The sequence below is a fragment of the Eptesicus fuscus genome, chromosome 19 (assembly GCF_027574615.1).
Source record: "Eptesicus fuscus isolate TK198812 chromosome 19, DD_ASM_mEF_20220401, whole genome shotgun sequence".
NCBI classification, from domain to species: domain Eukaryota; kingdom Metazoa; phylum Chordata; class Mammalia; order Chiroptera; family Vespertilionidae; genus Eptesicus; species Eptesicus fuscus.
In genome coordinates this window covers 12,853,232-12,876,521 of record NC_072491.1, presented here as the reverse complement: position 1 = coordinate 12,876,521, position 23,290 = coordinate 12,853,232, and the positions used below count along the sequence as shown (strand labels likewise).

The 23,290-nt window shown below is 41.7% G+C and overlaps 2 protein-coding genes across 2 annotated transcripts; one reads left to right on the top strand and one right to left on the bottom strand.

Moving 5' to 3' along the window:
* The first annotated feature begins 1,006 nt into the window (after positions 1 to 1,006).
* Positions 1,007 to 18,961, top strand: ANKRD46 (ankyrin repeat domain 46). Its single transcript, XM_008148502.3, has 4 exons — positions 1,007 to 1,107; positions 9,838 to 10,168; positions 11,575 to 11,733; positions 16,881 to 18,961. Exons 2-4 carry the CDS (start codon positions 9,858 to 9,860, stop codon positions 17,095 to 17,097), a joined length of 687 nt encoding a protein of 228 aa, XP_008146724.1. The 5' UTR covers positions 1,007 to 1,107; positions 9,838 to 9,857; the 3' UTR covers positions 17,098 to 18,961.
* Positions 18,962 to 20,294: 1,333 nt separating this feature from the next.
* LOC103292371 (60S ribosomal protein L32-like) lies at positions 20,295 to 22,354 on the bottom strand. Its single transcript, XM_054708743.1, has 2 exons — positions 22,314 to 22,354; positions 20,295 to 20,808 (listed from the first exon to the last, which is right to left on the bottom strand). Exons 1-2 carry the CDS (start codon positions 22,352 to 22,354, stop codon positions 20,295 to 20,297), a joined length of 555 nt encoding a protein of 184 aa, XP_054564718.1.
* Positions 22,355 to 23,290: the final 936 nt, after the last annotated feature.

The window sequence follows — 23,290 nt, the reverse complement described above, 5'->3', positions numbered from 1 at the left end:
ATTCTTACACGAAAGAAATTTGATAGAGGTTTTCTCAAATTGGACAATAATCCTAAAGAGTTATATGACGCCGAAACCGGTTTGGCTCAGTGGATAGAGCGTCGGTCTGCGGACTGAAAGGTCCCAGGTTCGATTCCGGTCAAGGGCATGTACCTTGGTTGCAGGCACATCCCCGGTGGGGGGTGTGCAGGAGGCAGCTGGTCGATGTTTCTCTCTCATCGATGTTTCTAACTCTCTATCCCTCTCCCTTTCTCTCTGTGAAAAAATCAATAAAATATATATATTTTTTAAAAAGAGTTACATGACATTTTCAAGAACAAACTGTTAGACTGAATAACAGTCCTTGAATGGGTAGGCATGAGGGTGGCCTGGGTGGGCATGAGGGTGGCCTGGGTGGGCAAGGACGCCAGAATTCAGGGGAGGGATGACCACTGTGCAGAGGGAAGTCTTCTTGGCGGTAGGACTTGTTTTCAGTTAATGAACTCCCACCCCCCAGTCTCCCCATTTTTAGTTTTGGCCGTACACATGTATGTTGCATTTAGTCTGGAAGTCCTAAAAAATGGGATGTAAATATTTAAACCGTTTTTGAAAAAAATAAAAATTCAAGGTCCTATTTTAGAGGTAGAGCACTCCGTCATTAGTTGCTAACACTAATATATCTATTTGGGTTATAGGGCCGACTTACCTAGCGGGCAGCAATTGTTCATTGATGCCTATGGATCTTCATACAACTGTCCTTGCCTTGGAGGCCTTCATTGAGCTGAGAGGGTAGGATGTATATTTAGGGAAGCACGTGAAAGCTGCAAAATGCTCCCGGGCTCAGATGGGAGGACACGTTTTTTAGGTCGCTTTCCCCTTCTCCCAAGCCGCAGTTCGGGGGTACTTTGCTTAATTCAGAGGAGACCGAAGGAGTTTCTGATGGAGAGCCGTCCGAGCCGCCGTGCGCGCCGTCCGCCGCCAGGGGGCGCGCGGCCGCCGCAGCGTGAGGCCGCTCTGGCCCCGACGGGCTCCGCTTGTCTCGGTGGCCGCCTCGCACCTCCGCCCGCCGTCCTCCTCGCCGCCGCCGGGAAGGTGCCGCCGCTGTCACATCTGCTCGCCGATTCCCAGGTACCTCGGGAGGGGGCCCTGGACCGCCCAGGGCGGAAGCCACGGACACCTGCCCTGCCAGCCCCGAAGCGCCGGAGAGAGGCGGCCCAGGGCCTGGCCGCGGGGCCTGCGGGGCGAGGCCGCCCGGGCTTCCCGCACCTACGCGGCGGCCGCAGGGCATCGGACCGGTCCTCGCGGGCCGGCGGTGCGGGGGCCGGGGCGGCCGTGCGGCTGTCGGGGCCGGGGAAGGCCTGCGGGGGCCGTGGCGTCCTGTTTGCGTTTGCGGTGAGGCCGTGGCGCTCCGGGAGGGAGTCCGCCTGCGTTCGCCGGCCGCGGGGGCGCGGGGACCCCGAGGGCCGGGCCGAGCCGCAGCCGCGCCAGCCTCCGTCCGGGGCCTGGGCCGCGCGAGCGCTGTAGCCGCTGGGATGTAGGTGGGTGGATGCCCGGAATGGCCCCTCGCCCCGGTGCCCCGGTTAAAAACACAGCGTTTGCCCCGTAATCAACATGCGATGCTGAGAGGCAGGTTGCTCACTCCCCAGATTTTCCAACACACACAACACACACACACACACACACACACACATGCATACATACATATACATACTGGTACATATACACATATGCACATAGTATGTGTGTATATGTATATGGATTTCAGAGAGCAAGGGAGGAGGAGAGAGAGAGAAACATCAATGATGAGAGAGAATCATGGGTCGGCTGCCTCCTGCACGCCCCACACTGGGGATCGAGCCCTCCACCTGGGCATGTGCCCTTGACCGGAATGGAACTGTGACCTCCTGGTTCACAGGTCCACGCTCAGCCACTGAGCCACACCAGCTAGGGCCAGGGGTGATTGCTTTTAGAGTATACAGATGTTAAATTAATCATGTTGTATACCTGGAACTTACATGATTTTTTTTTTTTTTTTTTAAGTCCTGAGCGTGACATTGTTAGGACAGGTCATCTAGGCATTTTTTTTTTTTAACTTTGGTGGCATTTTTAGTCCTAATATCAGTCAGCTTTTCCTATCGCCAAGTGGCACTGCCTCTTTCATTGAAACGTCTCTCTGCACCCTGGCTGGTGTGGCTCAGTGATGAGAGCACTGGCCCATGTGCTGAAGGGTCTCAGTCGGGTTTGATTCCCGCCCCCCCCCGCCCAGGGGCACATACCTGGGTTGCAGGTAGGTTCAATCCCCAGCCGGGTTGGGGTCGTGTGCCGGAGGCAACCAATCAATGTCTCTCTCACATCATGTCCCTCCCCCACTCCCCTTCCTCTCTCTCTCTAAAGATCAATAAACATATCCTCCAGTGAGGATTAAAAAAAAAAAAATTACAGCCTTTCTGGTTCTTGGTATCCTTATCTGCAAAATAAGGGGATCGGGTTAGAAGATCCTCGATGACCATTCCACCTCTGAATTTTCATGGAAATATTTAAGTTTCGCCTACGAGCACAATCCTGTGTGCCTTCAAACTATTGTAGGTGAAACATGGTTTAAATTTTGTGGACCATTTAGAAAATAAGGAATTCTTTGCAAGGAATTCTTTGCAAACATTGTAATTCCTATATTTTTAAATAACACCAAATAAATGAATAAGCAAGAATGCCATTTTTGTAGCACTTTAATTCTGTGTAAATGAAATCTGCTGAAGTGGGGTCAATGAGGTTTAGATTTCGGAATCGGCCTGGAATCATATTTATGATACTAATTTGTTTGGTAAACTTTTTAAAAGGAAAATTTAACTTCATCCCAACTCTAAATTTTCACAGATTCAGAATTAGTGAGGATTATGATAAGTAACTGAAATTAGAGAAACTTCAGTGGCATTCTTCTTGCTCTATACCTTTACTAGATGCTCAAGTTGCACTTGAAGCCCAGGTAGACCACAAGGTGGCACCATTAGGCCATATAAATAAAGTGTTGCTGTACGGAAAATACGTATTTCCTTTAAAAAAATAAAATAAGATTTTACAGAAGCATTTTATGTGCATGAAAGACTGCAGATTGACCTCCCATTGCTTAATTTGATGTCTTTATTACATAATTACTAGAGGCCCAGTGCCTGACAATTCATGCACTAGAGGGGGAGGTCCCTCAGCCCGGCCTGCCACCTCTCACAGTCCAGGAGCCCTCAGGGGCGGGAGGCGACCTGGTCATCAGGGGAAGGTGACGCCCCCATCACACCTCTGCTGCTGCCACTGCCGGCAGTGCAAGCCTCAGCCGGCCCTGCTTACCTGAGCCTCAAGCGGCCCTGGGTGGCTCGGCAGCCGCCATCCGAGGCTTGCCCGTGCCTTGGGCTGGCCCTGGGCAGCTGGGGGGTTGAGAGGACTGGGGGACTCCGGAGGCAGGTGCGTGGAGCGGCCAGACCCGCCTGGGGGCAGGCCTGGCCGTGCCATGTGACTGCCGCCCCAGCAGGGCTGAGGGGACTGGGCGCCACCATCTTTGAGGGCGTGGCAGTCAATTAACATATTCCCTCCTTATTGGCTGTAGGTGCCGCCATCCTTGTGAGGGCGTGATGGTCAATTAGCATATTTCCTCTTTATTAGATAGGACAAGTTACAAACTGAAAACTTTCAATGGGAGAAGTCTCTTACTAAGAATTTTAAAAATGGTAAAATTACACAGTAAAGATTTTGGAAAATACTGAAAGGTATTAGAGTGAAATAAAATATCCAAGATGACTAATATTCCCTTTGTGAAAATTTAATTTTGATTTATTTTAAGCCAATATCTTTCTAAAACTTGAATTGTAACTACATTTTAATAATGCAAACAAATAATAAAGTAATATAAATATTTCAGGAAATGCATATCAGAAATCCTTTTTTGATTTTTTAAAATTTCCTGATGGAGAAAGAAAATTTTAGGTGTTTTCTCGCTACTTCATTGAATAAGAAATACTTGAAAATAATGAGTCCAGGAATTTAGTCACTTCTTGTAAAGTAGGAAACATTTCCAAATATTTTATTGTTGTTTTTTCACACTTATAAAATTTTATTTATGTGAGATGATTGCAAAGAGTTGATTCAGAATATATGAGCTGAACTAATGTTTCCTATAAAGTAAGAAACATTTCCAGATATTGTTTTTCCACAGTTTAAAAAGAAGTTTATTTTCAATAAAATAATTGTAAGGAGTTAATTCAGAATTTGTGGACTAGAACTAATGTTTCCCTTTATGTAATCTTTGATAGAAAAGTTTGTTAAACTGATTTATTGTATTAAAAAGAATCTTATAAAAACAAACTAAGTGACTTAATTTTTTTACCCATAAAATGAGGATAATGATAGTTACTTACCTTACAGAATTTTTATGAGGATTATACCAGTGATTACAAGAAAAAACACTTAAATAGTGCCTGGAGTATAGTAATTTAATAAATGTTAACTATTATGTATCTCAGATGTTGCTAAATAGTTATAGTAATAGCAGATATACAAATTCTTTTTTCCCTTTTTATTAAGCTTCGATTTCTAAGAACCTCTTCTAAGTAATATGTGATTAGCCTACTTTTAATTATTATATGAACTTAATCATAATGAACTGGCCTTCCTTAAAGTAGCATTCTGTAATTCACACATTTCACATTAACCTCACCTTTACTGCATAAAGTTAAGAATTTTAGACCCAGTCAAATTAGATTAAACTGTTGGAAATAAGACAAAATGTGAATTCTCCACAAATTTAGAAATAAAGTAAAAATGTATCTGTCATGGTGGATCTAGCTCTATCTAAAAATTACTCCTATTGAACATCTAGTAATTCTTTTTGAGCCTTGGAAGTAAAATTTACAAGAGTCTACTTATAAACTTCCTTCTTCAAATATTCTTCATAGTACTGGCATATCCTGAAAGGATATTATTCTCAATTCCTTTTTAAATTTACTTAGTACCATGCTTTCAGAAAGACGCCTACCTTTTTTTTTTTTTTTTTTTTTTTTACATTAAGAACTCAAATACTCACATATTGTGTCTTTATTTTGGTTAGATAACTCAAAGGTTAAAAATTGGAATTGTAGCCATATGATCTGTGATAATTTAGTATTTCCCTGGCCCTTCTAAGACAATCTTCCTGATTTTATTCACTTCCATAACTTCTTGAGGAAGCTATGAATAGATTTCTAGTGGTTAAGATCTAATTGGGGTCATAGACATTTTCTTGGCAGGTTTCTAGGGATTAGATCTAATGTATTTGTATAATATTGTTTGACATCACATAAATCTGTAATTTGATCAAGTTTATTTTCTTATGGGGCCGTGCCAGATCAAAAGAAAATGGCAATAATTAATGTCTTCCTGTGGATTTAAGGGAACATTAAGATTATGGGCAGGGGTGGCTTTATAATCTATAATTCTATCTCCAAACCAGAAGCAAAACTTGTTCTTCTCATAATGTGAACCCTGCTATCTTCAGAGTAACCCACCCTGCACCATTTTTTTTTCTTTCTTTTTTTTTTAATATGTTTTATTGATTTTTTACAGAGAGGAAAGGAGAGGGATAGAGAGTTAGAAACATCGATGAGAGAGAAACATCGATCAGCTGCCTCTTGCACACCCCCCTACTGGGGATGTGCCCGCAACCAAGGTACATGCCCTTGACCGGAATCGAACCTGGGACCCTTGAGTCCGCAGGCCGACGCTCTATCCACTGAGCCAAACCAGTCTCGGCTACCACCCTGCACCATTTTAACATGGAAAATTAAAGCCAGATTATGTATTAGAGAGAGGCTTTCGTCATAGAGACTTAGTTAGCTCCAGGGCTCAGAACAAGGAAGGAAAATACCAGGCTTTAGGTGAGTGAGAGTGTTTGTTTAAGGAAATCAGTGAAGTGGCGCTGTGACAGGAAGCTTGTCCAGGCTGTGCTAGAGAATCACAGAGAACTGGGAAACAGTTGAGGAGGGCAGATGCTTTGTGGATTCTCAGTCGCCAGGTTATTAGTTGACACTATAATAACTAGACTCATCCTCACATATAGTTTGTCAGCCCTGCTCTTCACTTCCAACCCAGCACCGATAGCCCTTGTGCTAGAACCTGACTTGCATATTGTAAATGAAGCTTCAGAAAGCACCGCTCATTATTTCTCTGTACAGGTTTATTCAGAGGGGTTTGATAACAGTGAACATGAATGGCCAGTGAAAGGTTAACCTGAATTTCAGCCAGAGCTGTACATTTGGGATTTGGGCGTTACACCCCACCCCTTAGCATGGCACTGGCACATTTCAGGCACACAGTAAATGTTTGCTTAACAAATTTATGTTGGTTTTTTATGGGCCACACTGCCTGTCCATAGCCCCCTCTGCCACTGTCCCTCAAGAACAAGAGTGCAGTGGGTCAGACGCTCCTCTCGGAATATCTCCGTGTGCAGCGGGGACACCTGACTGGTGCCAGCGAAAGCGGGAAGGTGGAGCCGCGCCGCAGTTCAGGAGCAGGGGCAGCCATGTGGGGGAGACCGCAGACAGATCTGAGCCCGGGTTTCCTTCACACTGAAAAGAAGAGGGAAGACACTCAGGAGGCGAGCTAGCCACCATTGACAAGAAAAATAGGCATTCTGAATGCTGGTGACAGTGAATTTTGGGAGCGCAGTTTTTCCCCTGCTGATGACACATAATTTGATTCTTTTTGTCTTATCTTTCTGACATTTTTTCTTATTTGTGGGCAACAGAGCCACTTTATGAAGCCTGTTTGTTCTTCCTGTTCACTGCTTTATTACTCGTCAGTTACTTTACTAGCCTCATGAGTTGATGCCTCACCCATAGGGTTTCTGGGGAATACCTACCGGCCGCACTAGCGTCTGTGTTTAAGGGAACAGCAGGGTCTTTTTCACACCACACCTTTGTTATAACTGAATTTTCCATTTACTGTAGATCCTCTCCGGCACATTCTGGATATCCTGTTGAACCTTCTTAGGAATTCAGAGAACTGTCAGGTGACCACTGAAAAAAGATCTAATTGTAAGGCTTACATGAATATTTCCTGTTGTGGCCTTGCTGTAAGACAGATTCAGTTCTGTGATCAACATGAGAAATGTTATCTATCACTGAGCTTATTAAATTTGGGGTAAGGCTAGCAGTTTCTCAAGGGCACGAAGGAATTCATAAGATACACCACTCTTATTCTTTCTTAAAAACATAAACCAGAAAGGCTTTTCTTTTCTTTTTTATTAACTGAGCCAACACTCAAAAGAATCCCAGTCTGCAAACCACAAGAATTCTAACAAAAAACACCAAGTGAATTGTTTTTCAGAATCTATTCATACATAATTTAACCAAAGCACATTACATCTTAAAAAGCACTTACGTTGTATTTTATTTTTTTTAAAAGTTTGTGATAGATTTGTCTTTTTTAGTGATCCAATCCAATGAATGCTGTAGGGGGAAAAAGGGAGATTATCCTCAAAAAGAAGATTCTTGACAATTTTATTGAGTAATTTCTTCTCATTGGGCTAGTTTCTTTTAAAAGCATTATATAATGTCATAATATGAAGTTTATTTTATCTTGATCTCTATAATTCTTAATCATAAGCAGGTTTTCCCCTTATTTAGAATTATCTTTAACAACTTCTCACTTTTTATATCCAACGGGTCATTAAGCTGTGCTAATTTTATCTTATATATTCCTCTCCAGTATTCCCCCTTCTCTCTGCCACTGCTTTAGATCAGGTTCTCATCACTTCTTGTCTGGATTTCTGCAGCGACCTATTGATTGATTTCCCTGTCTCCAATTTTGACCCCCTCCAATCTAAGTTCTCCATATTGCCAACTAAGTAACCTTTCTGAAAGACTAATATAACGAACGACCGTGCCATTTTCTTGGCTTAACATCCTTCAATGACTCTTTACTAAAATTTGGGTACAATAAACCTTCATGGAGCTGTTGGAACATTAAATAAAATTCAGTAAGAAGCTCTTAGCACAGGCCTTGAGTATCTGTTACTGTTTTCCCTTTGCACAAAGAACCTCTGGCAGCAGCAGAGCGCCAGTGTAAGGAGGCCCAGGACTAGAGGGACGGTGGCTCTTACCGGCTAAAAGGTGTAGGAGCCAAGAATCTCATCAAACCACAGCCATGCTCTGCTGATACCTGGAGGTTGGAGGTTTGTACTACAAGAATAGATTGGTCTTGCATCCAGTTCCATTCGTGTTCCAGAAAGAAAGACTCTGGCTGATAAGTAACAAGCCAAGCTCATCTCTGACTAAGTTTCAGTAACAGAGTGGGAGTCATCTCTTTTGTTTTCTTGTTTTGGTTTGTGTTTTCTTGTTTTGGTTTGTTTTCTCTTCAGTTTCTTAGTAAAGATTAGTCAGGCTTTAACTTATTCTTACATGAACCATGGGGGGATTAAGAGAGAGGCACTGAGGGAGAGGGAGAGGGAAAGGGAGAGGGAGAGAGGTTGGGGAGGGAAACCACTGGGGTAGGGAAGTATCAATGAAAGATGTAGACAAACTGACTGGTGAAGCTGCACTACTCAGGTGGATGAAATATTAGAGAGGACACAGATGGGATTGCTGCCTTTGTCCCACCTCTCTGTTCCTGGACAGACCTGGTTTTCCTCATCTCAGTCTTCAGACAATGGGAGTTTGGTAAAGTCAGACATTAATTAATTAATTAATATATATATAATAATATTATATATATATTGATTTTTAGAGAGGAAAGGAGAGGGAGAGAGATCGAAACATCAGTGTTGAGAGAGAATCATTGATTGGCTGCCTCCTGCATGCCCCCAATTGGGGATCGAGCCCGCAATCCAGGCATGTATCCTTGACTGGAATTGAACCCAGGACCCTTCAGTTGCTGGCTGATGCTCTATCCACTTAGCCATACCAGTTAGGGCTTTTAAAAAAAATTTAGAGAGGAAGCGGGAGAGAAAGAAACATCGATGTGAGAGCAAAACATTGATCAGCTGCTTCCTGCACTCCCCCTACTGGGGATTGAGCCCAAAACCTGGGCAAATGCCCTGACCAGGGATGGAGCCAGCAACCTTTCAGTGCATAGGACAACGCCCAACCAACTGAACCACACCGGCCAGGGATAGTCAGACATTTAGATAACCATAGAACAGAGGAGAAAAGGTTCAAAACTGTAAAAAAGATGGACAATCTGAAATGATTTATGATATTTCTAATTTTTAAATTGAGTTTGTTGCTTTCCTTAGCTTTTCTCTTTCTATTAAAATTTGAAGTTTGTACTATAAACAACAGTTAGCAGGAACTTATTGGGTATTGATTTTGCTGTGTTTTTTTTTTAATGCTGATTAGTTAACTTGTGAGCAGGTAGTTCTGTTTACCATATAGAATATCTCAAATACAATAAGAAGCAAATACATGAAGGAATTACTTTGTTTTAAATAAGAACATGAGGAGCGTGTGCTTGCAGTGTGTGTGTGTGTGTGAAGTCTAAGGATGTGTATCTTTGTTTTCTAAATGCATCTTTCTACATGTATCTTTGTTTTCTAAACTTAAATCTAAGCAGTTATATCTTGCTTAACTTTAAAAATAGCTTAATCTTTTTTACATGGTGAAAGGCAAAATAAAGCTTTATAGTAATTTAATTGCAAATTTGACCCAGCAGATATGAAGGAAATGAGACATTTTAATGGAAAATAAAATGTAATTGATAACTTGGTTGGAGTTTCTGTTTGGAGAGGTAACTCGTTGGAGGCAGGAGGCCAAGAAGGATAACAAAAAGTGCTTTTCTGAATGACTTCATTGTCCTGATTCAGTTTGGCTTCACCGAGTCTTACCTCCTATTTCATTACAGGCATCCACCACTTCAGAACAATGTCCTACGTTTTTGTAAATGATTCTTCTCAGACTAATGTGCCCTTGCTACAAGCCTGCATTGACGGAGACTTTAACTATTCCAAGCGGCTTCTGGAAAGTGGCTTTGACCCCAACATTCGTGACGGCAGGGGCAGAACAGGCCTTCACCTTGCTGCAGCCCGCGGGAACATAGACATCTGCCAGTTGTTGCATAAGTTTGGTGCTGATCTTCTGGCCACAGATTATCAAGGCAACACAGCTCTTCATCTCTGTGGTCATGTGGATACTATTCAGTTCTTGGTTTCCAATGGACTCAAAATTGATATTTGGTAAGTTCTCTGTGGTTTTTGAAGTCTAGTCATTTCTTCCCATTAATCTCCACCCAGTGGGCTAATCTTGGAGTCTATTGATTTTGTTCCTCATTGATCAGCTGTAGGGATACATTCAGAAGGGCATTGAGAACACTGGAATCTTGTTAGGGGAACGAGGGAACAAGGGGTTGACTTTTAGATTTATGCTGAAGCAGTATACGTTCTTCTAGGAAAATAGTGGCTAGGTTCTGCTATTGTGTACTGTAAGACAAGAAAAAAAGAAGAACTAAAATTTGTTGAAAATCTATTATGGGCTGGGCACTCTGTTTACTTATGTTAGCTCAAAAGGAATAGCTCTTGTAGTAGGTATTATCTTCATCTGACAGATAAAATAGTTGTGACAAGAAAGGTTAAATGACTTGACAGAGGTCACATAGCTAGAATTTGAACCTAGTTCCACCTGATTCCAAAACTTGTTTGCCTTCTATCATATAACATTCTCTGCCAGCTTCATAATCTCTGTGAGGCTCAGAGTCCTTTTTATACTGAGCCATTTGAAGAAGTGGTTCTCTTTATTTCTTTTAGAGATACTTTCCTTCTTGAGTGGCCACCTTTAAAGCTGAGCTTGACCACAGTTACATGTTGCCCTAATTTATTGGTGCTTTAATGTCTCTAAGTATGAATAAGACAGTAAGTGGTTCTGCTACTATAAAGACAGTATGTGGTGGGAATTGACTACAGGGTTCAGTTATTCGGCCTCTTCCTGTTAGTGTTACTAGTAAGTAGCTAGGTAAACCAAAGCAGTTTATTTTGGTTGCTTTTGGGATTTTTTTAATTCTTAGACTTAAATATATACACACAGATACACACACACACACATATATATATACATATATATATATACACACACATACACACACACACATATATATTTTAATTGATTTCAGAGAGGAAGAGAGAGTGAGAGAGAGATAGAAACATCAGTGATGACAGAGAATCATTGGTCCTGCTTGCCCCACAGTGGGGATCAAGCCCGCAACCTGGGCATGTGTCCTGACCAGGAATTGAACCAGTCAACGTTCAACCACTGAGCCATGCCTGCCAAGCTAATTTTTAGACTTTTTAAAGAATATAAACATTCTTCCCATAAAATGTAAACGTCAAATGAAAATGAATCTAGAATTAGATTTTCCAGCCTATTTCTGGGAGGATGCCCTCTTTTTCTTATTTATTCTCATTTATTCACTCTTTTGCCTATACTTCCCTTTTCCTTTTTCCCTAACTCAGAATTCAGGTTTCAGCTTGATCATTGGTTCTGCTCTGGGTTTTCATTTTGGCTTAATTGGGCCTATCCACATAAGTAGGGACTAGCAATGTAATACAACTACTGTGATGACCTCTTTATTTTTTTTACCTTTTTTTAGCAATCATCAAGGTGCTACACCCTTAGTTCTGGCAAAGCGCAGGGGAGTGAATAAAGATGTCATCCGATTGCTGGAATCTTTGGAAGAACAGGAAGTAAAAGGATTTAACAGAGGAACCCACTCAAAACTGGAGACCATGCAGACAGCTGAGAGTGAAAGGTACTTAAGATATAATTTTTTAGCGAGCAAATCACTTTAAGTCCCTGGATCTTTTATGACAACTTTGTGAGTTTTCTACTTATTTGCTTTCAAGTACAGAGCTTTGATACTTCCTTTGAATTCTATATGGGTCCCTGTGGCTCCTGATAACAGTTGAGAAGCTGTTAACAGAAAGCACTGTGTGCCCCATGCACACAATGTTCCGTGCAAGGAAACCTGCTGCAGCGGCAGTGCCACGGAGCAGAGGCGGCTAGAACTGAAGGGGAGGGAAGCGAGTGGGGTTTGAGGGTTTTAGTCCAGTCACAAAAGGAATGGAATGTCAGAAAGGGAGAGAAAGGTAAGTAAAGCTAAGACCTTGGACAGTATTAGAAAAGACCAAAAGGTAGTTTCAGGGGTAGGAAAGTGGACTGCTGAGGAAAAGGAAAACAGGAGGAGAGAAAGGAGATAAATTTAACGTGTACACAATTCAGTAATGTGAAAGTGGAAGTGACTTTTCCATGAGCTGGAACAAATAAAATGTGGGCTCCCGTGAGTAATTGAAGCTAAGACAGTGACTGACTGGGTCTTAAGTCTCTCATAATTTCTCATCTAGAAGCAGTTCAGAACACAGTTCAGGGGGTGCTGAAAAGGTGACAGGCCATTTTTTCTCCTGGCCGCACTGGCTCAACAGATAGTCAGTGAGCCAGACGTTGTTGTGCTAGCATGTAGTTTCATTGACCACTGTGGAGTGTAAGCCTTCTAGATTTTACCAGGTAAGAAGGACTAGGGGCTTATAATTGTCTCCCCCCACAATGTTCAGTGGAATGTATTTCAAGGGCCCTCATCAGGTGTTGACCCAGTAGCTGAGTGATCAGATGTGGATTTAGGATGATGTAGACCACCTAGACCTTCAGGATCATTGTTTCTTTGAGTTCTACATGGAATCCTCTCTATTTTGCATAGTTCACCCTGCAGTTCCTTTGTCCACATGATTGCTTTCCTCCCTCTTCATGTGCTAGCTGGTATTATATTCATTTGGACCATTAATTTCACTCTGAAGCTTAGAACTGTTGTTTGCATACTTTTAAATATTTATTGCTGTCAAAGAGGTGAAAGAGTTTTACTTCTAGAATAGTGCATGTTTCTCATGAGTTATCGCTGGAAGCTGACAAGTAGATAAAATAAGCAGGAAGTCAGAGAAGCTTTTACAAGGCCTTTTTCTCTCACTGTGTACTTTGGATCTGTCAGAATGCCATAAGCAATTTAATAACATTGTTATCTATTATTTGTCACAGATTATGTTCTTCCAAAATAACTTGAAAGTTATTTTCATCTTTCTATAAAATAGTAGTAAATTACTTCAAGCTTTCTTACCATGAGAAATTTCCAAGAATGTGCTTTTGTTTTTGCTAGGTATATTTTTGAGACCTTGCTTGGTATATTTCATTAATAGCTAGTTTCTTGGCATCTCTTTATCAGAAAATTTTAACTCATTTTGCCTCAGTTGTGATTACTTAAGAAGTAATTAGTATTTTGAGCAACTCAGTATATTCCTGCTTCTTTCACATATCTTTCATTTCACTTCAGTGTGAGAATTTATATTATTTACATCATGTATAAAGCCAGTTCTTCAGAAATTGAATTTTAATATTTGTTCTACTTGGTTGTCCTATCGTGGTTGTCCTGTCTTACTTCTGATCCCCAGCATCATGATAAAAATGCAGTGGTTTAAGCTTCAATTAAAAAGCTTTCGGCAACATCATTAGTCATTAGGGAAATGCAAATCAAACCACAGTGAAATACCACTTCATACCCAGTAGGATGACTACACTCTAAAAGATGGGCAATAACAAGTGTTGAGAAACTGGAACCCTCATCCATTGCTGGTAGGAATATAAAACAGTTTGGCAGTTCATTAGAAAGTTACACAGTGTTACCACATGAACCAGCAATTTCACTCCCAGGTGTTTACTGAAGAAAATTGAAGACATGTTCACACAACAACTTGTACACTAATGTTCATAGCAGCATTATTCAAATAGCTAAAATGTAGAAACCACCCAAAAGTTCCACCAACTGATAAATAGATAAAGTGTCTTCTAACCATCCAGTGGAATATTATTCCACCATAAAAAGTAATGAAATACTGATATGAATTACAACATGGGAAAATTTTGAAAACATGCTACATGAGAATAAGTCAGCCACAAAAGGCCATATATTATATGATTCCATTTATATGAAGTGTCCAGAATTGATTAATAAAAAGTAGATTAGTGGTTGCCAGGAGCTGCAGGAAGAGACAGTGGGTAGTAATGACTGCTAATGGGTATGGAGTTTCTTACAGAAATGATAAAAATGTTTTGGAATTAGATGGAAATTGTTGTACAACTTTGTGAATATACTAAAAACCACTGAATTGTGCACATTAAAAAGATACAGCCGAAACCAGCTTGGCTCAGCAGATAGAGTGTCGGCCCGCGGACTGAAAGGTCCCAGGTTCGATTCCGGTCAAGGGCATGTACGTTGGTTGCGGGCACATCCCCAGTAGGGGGTGTGCAAGAGGCAGCTGATCGATGTTTCTCTCTCATCGATGTTTCTAACTCTCTATCCCTCTCTCTTCCTCTCTGTAAAAAAAATCAATAAAATATATTTTAAAAAGATACATTTTGTGGTATCAGAATTGTATATTAATTAAAAAGTGAGAAAAAGCTTAAAGGAATTGGCTTGCACATGGCATTATGGCATAGCTGTGTAACAATTTACCTTTTCTAGAGCAGAAAATAAACCAAGAGTTTGAATGCATTTACTATAGTATTTTCTATTTCCCTTAGGCTTTGAGACATAACATAATTTCTTTCTTTAAAAAAAAATATTTTTATTGCGTTTAGAGAGGAAGGGAGAGGGAGAGAGAGATAGAAACATCAGTGATGAGAGAGAATCATTAATCGGCTGCCTCCTGAATAGAGCCTGCAACCCAGGCATTTGCCCTGACTGGGAATCAAACGGGGACCTCCTGGTTCATAGGTCAGTACTCCACCACTGAGCCACACAGGCCAGGCAGCATAATTTCTTAAGGGCCTATATAAATCAAGTTGGTGAGAAATATTTCCCTACTCCTCCTATATCCTAAGTTTAATTTAGTTCCTTTTTTGTAGGTACAGGTTGACTAAGACAGTGTAGATGACAAATGTACCCAAAAATTCACATGCACACACACCGTCATGCTAGAAGTGGGTATTCCGAGGACAGTAGAAACATTTCGTTAAATAGAGTCACTGTAGAAAATTCTGATGGGCAGAGTGTGATGAGCTCCTGGAGAAGGCTTCATGAATTCCCATTTTACATCTAACATCTTGGAGTATGAGAGCATGTCAGCTCAGGTATAATCAGTAAATTTTATGTCAGCATTAACTTCTGACCTTCTTTATCTGTTTATGGTTTTACATGTTTAAACCTTCTTAACGTTCTAATCTTATTTTTAACTTGCTTCAGTTTTCCTAAATTTTTGTATTGTAAATTCTCACTGAAAATGTCTTCTTGTATTCAGAGAATAAACATCTTTTAATATGAAAAATTGTGGGTGTCAAGCACACTGGCTCAGTAGGAAGTCAGCTTCCCGTGATGAGAGAAGGCCTATAATAGGAAAGGCTGAAGGACTCTGGTTGACAGTGTCAAGAAGTAAAATGAAGCTGTAGATTAAAAAACAAAAACAAAAACAAAAAAACCCTGCTAATTTTATATAGTGAACCAGACTTTAAGACACCGTTTTATGCTGTTTGCATTGCTTTGTACCCAGGTGGTTGGAAGAATATGAAAGGGTTTAGGGAGGGTAGTAATGACTTTTTCTAAGCAATAGATAGTTGAAACATATGATTATGGTCATTGTGGCTTTAATCTAAATGACAGCCTGCTGTTCAGCCTTCGTGTTGTGACATAATTGTGGGTGCTAATCCCTCTGAGCTTTGAACTCATCATAGTGCGGGCTTTCAGATACGGAAGTCAGATATACTGTTTTCTGTTTATAGCAGTCATATTTCTCCTTGATAGAGTTCTGAAAGCCAGAGTCAATGCTTTTATGGTGTTTGTATTACCTTATTTCAACTAGGTTCAGCCATTATGCAGAAGAGAAATAATCTTATTCTGTACTAGAGGCCCCATGCGTGAAATTTGTGCACTGGGGCAGGGGATGGGGTCCCTCAGCCCAGCCTGCACCCTCTCGCAGTCTGGGAGCCCTTGGGGGATGTCTGACTGACGGCTTAGGCCCACTCTCCAGAGGGAGTGGGTCTAAGCTGTCAATCGGACATCCTTAGCATGCCATGGAAGCGGGAGAGGCTCCTGCCACCACCGCTGTGCTCACCAGCCATGAGCCCAGCTCAGGGCTTCTGGCTGAGCGGTGCCCCCCTTGTGAGAGCACACTGACCACCAGGGGGCAGCTCCTGCATTGAGCGTCGGCCCCTGGTGGTCAGTGCGTGTCATAGCGACTGGTTGTTCTGCCATTTGGTCAATTTGCATATTAGCCTTTTATTATATAGGATTATTGTAAAACTAAAACCAGTGGGAGGAAACTATTAAAAAGAATTCCTAATGAGTAGACTTGTTCAAATGTACAACAGATTGAGAAGTAAGCTTCCATTATTAGAGAATTACAGATAAAAGAAGAAATTCCTTCATTGATCAGATTATTAAAGTAAATAATAATCCTCTTTTAACTTTAAGTTTCACACACTGTGTTAAATGATTTTTTAGACTTGCCCATCTTTGCTTATTTTCATTAACACAAATTCTCAAATTACGAATCTTCGTTTTGAATTCTTCTAAATTTAAAATAAATTTGGTTTAGTATCTGATGGAAACAACTCATTTGATCTACTTTAAGACTCCTGCTTGGGACTTTTTATTAGAAAAGGACTTTTAACTTTGACTCTGCTAGATACAGATCCAGGAAGCATAATTATTATAGTTACAGTTCAAGGTAGCTTGTCCAAATACATAAATCAGTACATGAGTGTGTGAGATGTATATGTACATACATCAGTTTTCTGCTTGTGAGTATTGTGTTGTAAAGTTGCTCTTTTCTAAATAGTGGTTTCCATTATTTTATGTTTTTGAAATAGGTGAAATGTGTTGTTTCATGCCTATTTCTTTTTTCTTTGCCTCTTTCACAGCGCCATGGAAAGCCATTCCCTCCTCAACCCCAACCTACAGCAAGGTGAAGGCGTCCTGTCCAGCTTCCGAACCACATGGCAGGAGTTTGTAGAGGATCTGGGCTTCTGGAGGGTTTTGCTCTTGATCTTTGTCATTGCTCTGCTGTCTCTTGGTATTGCCTACTATGTGAGCGGGGTGCTACCCTTCGTGGAAAACCAGCCAGAACTGGTGCATTAAAGGAGCTCATGGGAGGTGCGGCACATGCCTGTTTCCTGGCTTCAGTGTTTCTCAGTTTCTCAAAATTGTTCTCTTAGTGCAAGGCAGTGAGGTCTGTACATTTTTTTCTTTTTGCATTTTTACATATTGTAATCCTTTAGAATGGCATGTTCATTTGAACTGACTGCATACTGTAGTCAGTATACTGCATCCTAAAGCTACCTGTGACTCAACCTGACTTCTTAGAAACACACAGCCTTGTGTGATAAAAACATGGAAATGACTAAAGAAAGAAAGATAAGGGAAGTCCTTGCTATAGAAACCTAACCCTAATATAGGACCAACTGAAGTGACGTGTTCAAAAAGAAAAAAGGTTTCCTTGTGTGGTTAGTTTTGGTTGGTGGTTTTGTTTTGTTTTTGTTTGTTTATTTTTGCAAGAGCCCCTTTTCTCTTTTTATTTATAGTCTTGGAATAGAGGAGAGAATGAAATATTCAGCTTAAAACTTTAAGTGCTAAAACAACAACAACAACAACAACAAAAAACACTTGAAGTGCTTTTTTCAAATTCTGCATGGTAAGTCAGTATTGTTGAATCTGTTTGGTTTATTTTAGTACTTTCAAGTTTAGTCACAAACCAAATAGATTTTTTGAAAGTGAGCTATATTTTCTTTAAAAATTATTGATTTGATCTTATATTTATTTGTTTTTAGGATAATTTTGTGTGGGTTTTTTTTGTAAAGTGCTTTGCTTGTTGTTAATATGTGTGGCAAATGAACTTGAGGAGTTCATTTTGTTCACTTTTCAATTTCCCCTAGAGTTTATTTCAAGGACAATCTGTTCATCAAAAATATAGTCAGAAAACTTTTTCTGTTTAGTAGTTAGCAGGGAAAAATAACTCTGATATTTAATGGTCACTGTTATTTTGTAGTGCTATTACGATAGTGGAAAATTCAGTTCTATAAGCTTGCCATGTTGTCACAATTGTATTGTAGTTCATATTTATTTCATTTTATGTGCAGCCCTTGTAGAGGCCCTGTAGGATTGTCATAACAATTTCAGCCATATCAGTAATTCTCCGGAGGCAAGAACGGATGGCGTATTTCTGAGTTAACAGTTGAACACGATTGTACTGGGTGTCATAAATGTTTTATGAATGGTAATATTATGTAAATTGAAATTTGGCTCCTAAACTATATTGAAGCATTCAGCAGTATGTTTGAAGGCCTCTTTTGTTAATGATTCTGTTATGTATAAAAAATGTTCTTGGGCTATTAAAAAAGAATATGAAGACTTGATAATTGTTCATTGGGTATAGTCAGAAAACTATAATGAAAGAACTAATGGTTCTACTTTTTAGAACAAAGACTTCTAAGCTACTGCTAATTGAATTGTTGCTAGAATTCGAACTTTTAGTTTAGAATAGAATTGGCATTTCTGTGATTCTTGTTGCTTCTTGTTATTGGCTTTTTTGTATTTACATATCTAAGATTGAGGAGGCTTTATCCTCCCTTTCTTCTCTCTTTCTCCCTTGAAGAGCTGTTTTAAAATGCCTGATTTATCTGGCTGCTTCAGTACCAGCTCACGGAGTCTTGCTTTTAGGTTAGATAACAAAATAAACCTTACTTGATGTAAATACAATAAAAACTGGATTTTAGACCAGAGAGCACTAGAACACTAGAAATCAAAATATGTTCATAATGAAAGCTGTGGAACTAGCTTTACATTTGTTTGTAAATCGAAACAGATATGCAAATTGGCTAAATATATATGTACATATGTTGCACTTTTATGTTTCCTTTTAAGTCCTGATTTCTTTGTATTTTATTCTCTGCATCAGAATTTAGCGACACTACCAATAAATGTATATATAATCTCTTAATAACAATCCAATTTTCAGTGTATCATAGTTTTTCTTTTAATTTAAAGTGTGCTTTTTTGTTTCTTTTTTGTTTTAAGGTTTGTTTTTATAAAAAATGGGTTGCAATTTGTTTAGAAAACAAAGAGGTTTTTTTCAGATGTGATTTAATAGTTATATCAAGTTTACATGTTTGCCTTATAATTGCTCTGAAACTAATTTAGGTGAATTGCTTGTGGATTTAAAAGTGATAATAACTTTGGTGCTTAACTACCTCCCAGTTATACAAGTCACATTACATGCCTCATTTCATTTCGTCCTTATGTCCCCCCAGCCCCACTTCATTTCCCCTTTTTATAAGACGAGGGAACTGACACAAGGAGGGGTAAGTAGCTTGTCCAAGGTCAAAGCTAGGTCATATAGAGAAACAGGTTTTTGAGATTGAGGCTCTATCCCCAACGGTAAGTTTTCTTTTTCTTATCCCCGCTGTCTGTCATGAATCTGGCAGTGGAACCATCCAGAACCTCGCCTGCTGCCGTCTCAGCAGCATGTTATTAAAATTTCCACTCCTGTTCCTAAATACTTATCTTTTTCTCTTTCTATAATGTGCCATTTCCCACATCCTCCCAATATTACTAATCTTTAAAATTCAAGCTCAAACCCCTGGTATGATCAGAAAAGCTTCCATTGTTAACCATATCTGACTGCCCACTTCTGTCCCATTTCCTTATTGTTTACCATAATCGTAAGCAGGTATTTTGTTTTTCATTTGTCCCTTTAATTGTAAGTTCATGAGAGCAGGCACTTAGTCAAGTTTTACTACCCTATCTGTCCGCAGTGCATCCCATACCACTCTTTGTACACAAGTACTAATAGCATTACGTTGTCACCTGTAGCTACATATTTTCTTTTCAGATGAAATAGCTTTTATCTTTCACATGTTTCCTTCAGCATGCTACAGTGTGGACTGTGCTAGTCCTTCTCCCACAGTGTGCCTGCCACTTGATTGAGGACACACGTGGCCCTGTCCTGTGACGCTCCTTTACCCGAGCGCATGAGGCTGTGGGCCAGCATACTGCTTTCTCCACCGCTTCGCACAGGCGTCCGGGAGCCGTGCTCACCTGGTGGTGGTGTGTTAACCAGGCCCCAGTCTTTGCCTTGTGAGGCTATGTGTGTATCAAAGTGCCTTCAGCTGCAAGAAACCCAAACCCACAGTGGCTCACACTGTAGGAAGTGTACTGATTTTTGTAACTGGAAGTCCAGAGGTCAGCACCCCAAGGTGACATAATGCAAATTTATTTATTTTTTTTTTGGCTGAATTTTATGGTTTTATTAACGCAAACACAATGTGCACACAAACTGTCTATTCACTTCCTTCGCTGCGCAGCCTGGTGATTGGCATTGGGATCGGTGACTGGGCCCGCTGGGCTGCTCTCCTGCAGTGGCTCTGCGGGTCTTCGGGGAGACGTTGTGAGCAGTCAGCACAGTAAGACTTGTTGCGCATCAGCAGCACTTGAAGCTCCTTGACGTTAAGGACCGGAAACTTCCGACAGCCACTGGGCAGCGTGTGCCTTGTTTTCCTGTTGCTCCCATAGCCGATGTTGGGCATCAGGATCTGGCCCTGGAATCTTCTACGCACCCCATTGTCAATGCCTCCGGGTTTCCACCAGTTCCGCTTAATTTTGACATACCGGTCTGACTGGTGCCGGATGAACTCCTTGGTCCTCTTGGGTTTCACGAGGGGTCTGAGGGCAGCCGTGGTGCCGAGCAGGAGATGGCCGCCACCTCCGCAGGCAGCGCCGAGGAAGAGGACATAGTGCAGGTTTAGCTCAGTCCCCTGTGCTTCGGGCTCTTCCCTCCTGTTTGTCGGCTTCCTCCTTCAGCTGGTTTTGAGATGAGTCCAGGATTTTCAGGCCTCCCTTCCATTTGGAACCACGGAGGGAAGAAGAAAGAGACCATCTTTTCTGTGGCTCTCTCCCAGGAAACTTTCCTTCGAAGCCCCCACATTTCTAGCGTCCAGGAGCCGCAAGAGGCTATTGTATGGGACAGGACAGCCCAGATTGGTGACATTTTCATTTCTGCAGAAAGTGCTTTTGGACAGCGGTGTTCTACAATCTACCTTGGGCTTTGGGCTCAAGTCAGGCCAGGTCAGTATGGAGCTAGATACTGAACTGTGTTATAGCAGTGCCTGCCCCAAGTACTTCTACTGAGTTCTTTATTAATAAGCAGTAAACACGTGCTGGCGGGTGTCGCTCAGTGGTTAGATCATTGACCTGCGCACCAGAGGGTTGTGGGTTCGATTCCTGGTCAAGGGCATGTACCTGGGTTGCAGGTTCAATCCCCGACCCAAGTCCAGGTGTGTGCAGAAGGCAACCAATCAATGTGTCTCTCTCACATTGATGTTTCTCTATCTCCCTCCCTCCCTCCCTCCCTCCCTTCCCACTCCCATTCTCTCTAGGAATCAATGGAAAAATAACCTCACTCCTCGTGTGAGGAGAAAAATAAAATAAGTGGCAACACCGTACAGTGCTTATGAACTCATCCAGTCTTTGCACATTGCTGTTGTTATCCACACCTCACAGGGAAAGTAAGGTACCTGAGGTGGTTGGAACAACATGCCCAAGGCCACATAGCTGTCAATGGCAGAGCTGGGATTTGAACTCAGGCAGTACCAGAACAGAAGTCTCGCCCTCTGCCCGTCACGCCGTGACGCCTTCCTCTGCTTAGCTGTGATGCAGTCGTCTTGAAGTAAGGACTAGCACTATGCACGTACCTAACCACTGCGTCTATCCGAAGGAAAGCCACTGGGGCTGCAGCCGGCACAGTTACCCTTTATGAAGACCCCTGAGGAGGAACTTGTGCTTCCTGCAAACCACAAACTACGTTTCTGCTGAGCTTTGCTTTCATCGTATGTTCTGTATGAATTATGTAATTGACCGGGTAGAATTCCTCTTTCACATTAGATGGTGAAAAGCTTCCTGCCAAATGTGGGTTCTACCAGAAGCAGCTGTGGCATAGGTCTTCCTGGTGATTGGTGTTAGAACCTCACTCCCGGTTTATTTTATATCGTTGTCTTTCGTTTCATCTTCTTCTTCCAAATGTTCACGCTCATTTATGCTATCCTGTATTTCTTAAGCCCCCTTAGATTGGACCGTTATTCTTCTTAGTACGAATTGCTGGGATGACCGCAGCGATGCCTGTCAAGTTCTGGACGCTGGCAGCAGGAAACGCATTGACCTTTTGCAATTGGAAACCGTACCTTGTTGCCTTCCGTTCCAAACGCAATTATGGTTTCTGGCGTACCGGCAATTGTCAGCTTACCTTATTTATGTCTCTCTCTGTTCCAAACAGGATTAAGCTCAGCTGAATAAGCAGGTATTACTCTAAACTCTGGAAAGCAAATGTCTTGGGTTTTTCTGACATTCTGACGAGTCACTCGCGTGGAGCCTGAGACATGAACATTAACGAGTGACTATAATAACAGAATTGTGGCGATGGAGGGACATCGGAAGTTACCTAGGGAGGGGACAAGGCAGCCCCACAATTAAGAAAAGGGCAGCCCTAGCCGGTTTGGCTCGGTGGATAGAGCATCGGCCTGCGGACTCAAGGGTCCCAGGTTCGATTCCCGGTCAAGGGCATGTACCTTGGTTGCGGGCACATCCCCAGTGGAGGGTATGCAGGAGGCAGCTGATGGATGTTTCTCTCTCATCGATGTTTCTAACTCTCTATCCCTCTCCCTTCCTCTCTGTAAAAATCAATAAAATACATTAAAAAAAAAGAAAGAAAGAAAAGGGCAGAACAGCTATGTGAACCCAGACATGGTCTGCCAGCCTCGCCTCTGCTGCCTGCCCATTCCTCACAGGCCCCCCGCCCACCCAGGGGTTATGCCAAAAGTCATTTTAAAGGACAAGTGGCTTGTGTTAGATGCATGAAAATATGCTTTCTTGCCATTGTGTTCTGTGTACTTTAATGGTTAACCAAAGCACCGACCTGTTCCTTAAGCTGATACTGTCACCAACCACGGATGCCTCTTTTTGTAAGTCTAATCTCCATTTGTGAACAGGAAAATCACTACAAACCTATCATCTTCCCTTGATAAACATTAAAAAACATTTTTTTTTTGCTAATCTGCACCCAAGTATATTTCCCCCCCCATTGATTTTTAGAGAGAGTAGAAGGGAGGGGGAGAGACAGAGAAACATCAACGTGAGAGAGACACATCGATTGGTTTCTCCCGCACGTGCCCCACTGTGGGGCCAGGGTTCGAGCCTGCAACCCAGGTAAGTGCCCTTGAGCAGAATCAAACCTGTGACCCTTCAGTCCAAGAGCCGACACTCGAACCACTGACCCAAACCGGCC

Bases quoted from the DNA above. Each gene is read 5' to 3' on its own strand.
- ANKRD46 (XM_008148502.3), top strand. From the start codon at position 9,858: ATGTCCTACGTTTTTGTAAATGATTCTTCTCAGACTAATGTGCCCTTG. The intron at 10,169-11,574 runs GTAAGTTCTCTG...ACCTTTTTTTAG, and splicing joins GGACTCAAAATTGATATTTG to CAATCATCAAGGTGCTACAC. The intron at 11,734-16,880 runs GTACTTAAGATA...CCTCTTTCACAG, and splicing joins CAGACAGCTGAGAGTGAAAG to CGCCATGGAAAGCCATTCCC.
- LOC103292371 (XM_054708743.1), bottom strand. From the start codon at position 22,354: ATGTCAGAAAAACCCAAGACATTTGCTTTCCAGAGTTTAGA. The intron at 20,809-22,313 runs GTAATACCTGCT...AACCAGCTGAAG, and splicing joins TTTGCTTTCCAGAGTTTAGA to GAGGAAGCCGACAAACAGGA.